Source organism: Nothoprocta perdicaria, unplaced genomic scaffold (genome assembly GCF_003342845.1).
Source record: "Nothoprocta perdicaria isolate Ctin4 unplaced genomic scaffold, notPer1 scaffold_25, whole genome shotgun sequence".
In the NCBI taxonomy this organism is placed as follows: domain Eukaryota; kingdom Metazoa; phylum Chordata; class Aves; order Tinamiformes; family Tinamidae; genus Nothoprocta; species Nothoprocta perdicaria.
In genome coordinates, this window is record NW_020455477.1 from 4,789,927 (window position 1) to 4,793,020 (window position 3,094).

The 3,094-nt window shown below is 52.8% G+C and overlaps 1 protein-coding gene across 1 annotated transcript; it reads left to right on the top strand.

The window, feature by feature from the left end:
- Positions 1–2: 2 nt before the first annotated feature.
- CHST2 (carbohydrate sulfotransferase 2) lies at positions 3–1,237 on the top strand (the record flags this gene model as incomplete). The annotated part of the gene is made up of 1 exon (XM_026040032.1): positions 3–1,237. A coding segment is annotated over one exon (1,110 nt), but the record flags the coding sequence as incomplete, so codon positions are not given.
- Positions 1,238–3,094: the final 1,857 nt, after the last annotated feature.

Below are 3,094 nucleotides of genomic sequence, written 5' to 3' on the forward strand. Positions count from 1 at the left end.
GCCCGGCGGGCGCCCGGCGGCAGCTGGTCTATGTGTTCACGACCTGGCGCTCGGGCTCCTCCTTCTTCGGGGAGCTCTTCAACCAGAATCCCGAGGTGTTCTTCCTCTACGAGCCCGTGTGGCATGTCTGGCAGAAGCTGTACCCCGGCGATGCCGTCTCGCTGCAAGGGGCAGCCCGCGACATGCTGAGCTCCCTGTACCGCTGCGACCTCTCTGTCTTCCAGCTCTACAGCACGGCCGGCGCCGGCAAGAACCTCACCACGCTGGGCATCTTCGGCGCCTCCACCAACAAGGTCATCTGCTCCTCGCCCCTCTGCCCGGCCTACCGCAAGGAGGTGGTGGGCATGGTGGACGACCGCGTGTGCAAGAAGTGTCCCCCGCAGCGCCTGAGCCGCTTCCAGGAGGAGTGCCACAAGTACCGCACGCTGGTCATCAAGGGCGTCCGCGTCTTCGACCTGGCAATCCTGGCCCCGCTCATGCGGGACCCGGCCCTGGAGCTCAAAGTCATCCACCTGGTGCGCGACCCCCGCGCGGTCGCCAGCTCCCGCATCAAGTCCCGGCACGGGCTCATCCGGGAGAGCCTGCAGGTGGTGCGGAGCCGGGACCCCCGCATCCACCGCATGCCCTTCCTCGACGCCGGCCACAAGCTGGGCGGCAAGAAGGAGGGCGGCGGCGGCTCGGACTACCACGCGCTGGGCGCCATGGAGGTCATCTGCAGCAGCATGGCCAAGACCCTGCAGACCGCCCTGCACCCCCCCGACTGGCTCCGGGGCAACTACCTGGCTGTGCGCTACGAGGACCTGGTGGTGGAGCCCATCAAGACCCTGCGGCAGGTCTACGGCTTCGTTAACCTGACGGTGAGCCCGGAGATGGAGAAGTTCGCCCTCAACATGACCAGCGGGCCGGGCTACTCCTCCAAGCCCTTCGTGGTGTCGGCCAGGAACGCCACGCAGGCGCTGAGCGCCTGGAGGACCGCGCTGAGCTTCCCGCAGATCAAGCAGGTGGAGGAGTACTGCCAGCAGCCCATGGCCCTGCTGGGCTACGAGCGGGTGGGCAGCCCCGAGGAGGTGAAGGACCTCAGCAGAACGTTGCTCAGGAAGCCGCGGCTGTGACGGGCGCGCGAGCCCGGCCCTCCTGGCCTGAGGGAGGGAGGGAGCCGGGAAAAGCAGCCTGGTTTCTGATTTCCTCCAAAGAACTGCCGAAGGGTAACATACAGTAATGCGATGATTTCTTTCTATGTTTTTCTTTTCTTTTTTTTTTTTTTTTTCCTTTCAGAAGGTTATATACAATAAAAAAAAAATAAAGCAGAACTGAACATAGATGTAACCCCCCTTTCCCCTTCTCAAAATGCCAGGCGTGATTCTGTACCAAAATCATGTTTACGGAGTTGCTGTTGCTTTGAGGCTGGTAGCAAAACTCTTGCACAATTCCTGATACATCTGTCTGCCGTGGTGTGGAGGGGATGCCCTTGCAAGGCATAATGCTGAAAATCAGACTTTTGTATGAAAGTAATTGTTCAGACGTGATAGTAATAAACAAAACAATAAATGATATTCATTTTTATAATTACCTCAATTGTTTGGGAATTACAGCATTGTTTATGTAGAGCTCACAGGAATGCTTGCTTAAAATAGCAGCAAGGCTCTTCTGAGGGTGCGGGTGGAGGGCTGGAGTGCAGCGTTTGACACGTTCGAAGATTAAAAGCTGCTTTTGCATGAACAAGCACAGATCTCCTAAACGTAGTGCAGGTTTTCTGGCTATATCAAAGCAGATTTCTATTTAGCTGTTGTCTCTTTTGTTGTGTTTAAGGAGTCTTTGAAGTGCTGCTGTAATAGTGTCCTAAGAGTTCTGAAACATTTGCCATCGCAGCAGTATTTATTTTTGTCTTGACGTGTATGTCCTGGGGTCACTGTCAAATAGAGGTGGATCTACTGTGTGACAAAAAAAAAAAAAAAAAAAAACCAGATTTGAAAAGACATTTATCATATTGAAAACCTTAGCATGTGTGAAAACTAAAATAAAATTATATATTATGTATATTCTATAGTGCTGACAATAGACAGTAAGATATTTAAGATACTCTTGACATTCCTTGGTGGCAGGCATAACAAGGGAGCATTGAAAAATGCATAAAAATGCATAAAATCATTTATTCTCCTTTGTGCAAGTGTCAGCGAGTGCGTTTCTGCATGAGGAAGGCGGCCGGGTGCAGGTGAGGGCTTGGAGCTGCAGCGGAGTCGGGCGCGCGTTGGGTTTCCGAGGGCTCTGGGGCGCTCCTGCTGTGCGCTGTCGTTGCTCCGCCGTGGAGCCAGAGGGTGATCTGGCTCTGCCTTTCTGGGAACTTGACCTAAAGAATCTGTCTCATCCATTAAACTTGATAAAAAGAGGAGATTTTACCACTTCTGCTTTTATAATTTCCTTTGAAAAGCCCCTATCTCTTAAAGGTTAAGTGATGTGTTGCATAGGAGAAGTACAAACACCTCGAGTAGTTTTTAATCATGTCGGTGGTGTTCTCTAATGCTTTGGAAAGACTTATCTTGAAACTAGAATTTTTAAATGAAGTAGTTTTGCCAGGCGGCTCTCTTAGGAGACTGTTGACTTTGCTACGGGAAGTGCATTTTGTGTTACCTATCTGGGTGTTGTGCCTTCAGCAAATGTGAAGAATATGAGTGGAAAAAGGGAAGTGCTGTGTGAGAATGAATTGATAAAAGCAGGATGCTGATAAGGCGATGTGGATACATGTATGTGTGAGTTTGTCGCGACGTGTACTATGTCTTTTGCATACTAGTGTTTTAAGTCAAACAGGTGGTAAGTGACTGCTGAGGACTGTGAGGTTTTGATGAAGTTCTGGCACTAGGTATTCACCTTGTTCTGCTCAGGAAATGGTCATTTAATGAGCTGGCTGTGGGGCTGTTGCGTAGGGCTGCCGGAGCGGCGCTGCTGCCGAGGGCCGCGCGCCGGGGCGCCCGCTCGTCCCCCGGGCTCCCGGGGGAGCACGTGGGGCCCGGGCCCACAGAGCAGCGCTCGCAGCAGGACGGGCGGCTGCGCTCACTGTTGCAATGCCTAGTAAGATACGTGTGCTTTTTGTGGGATT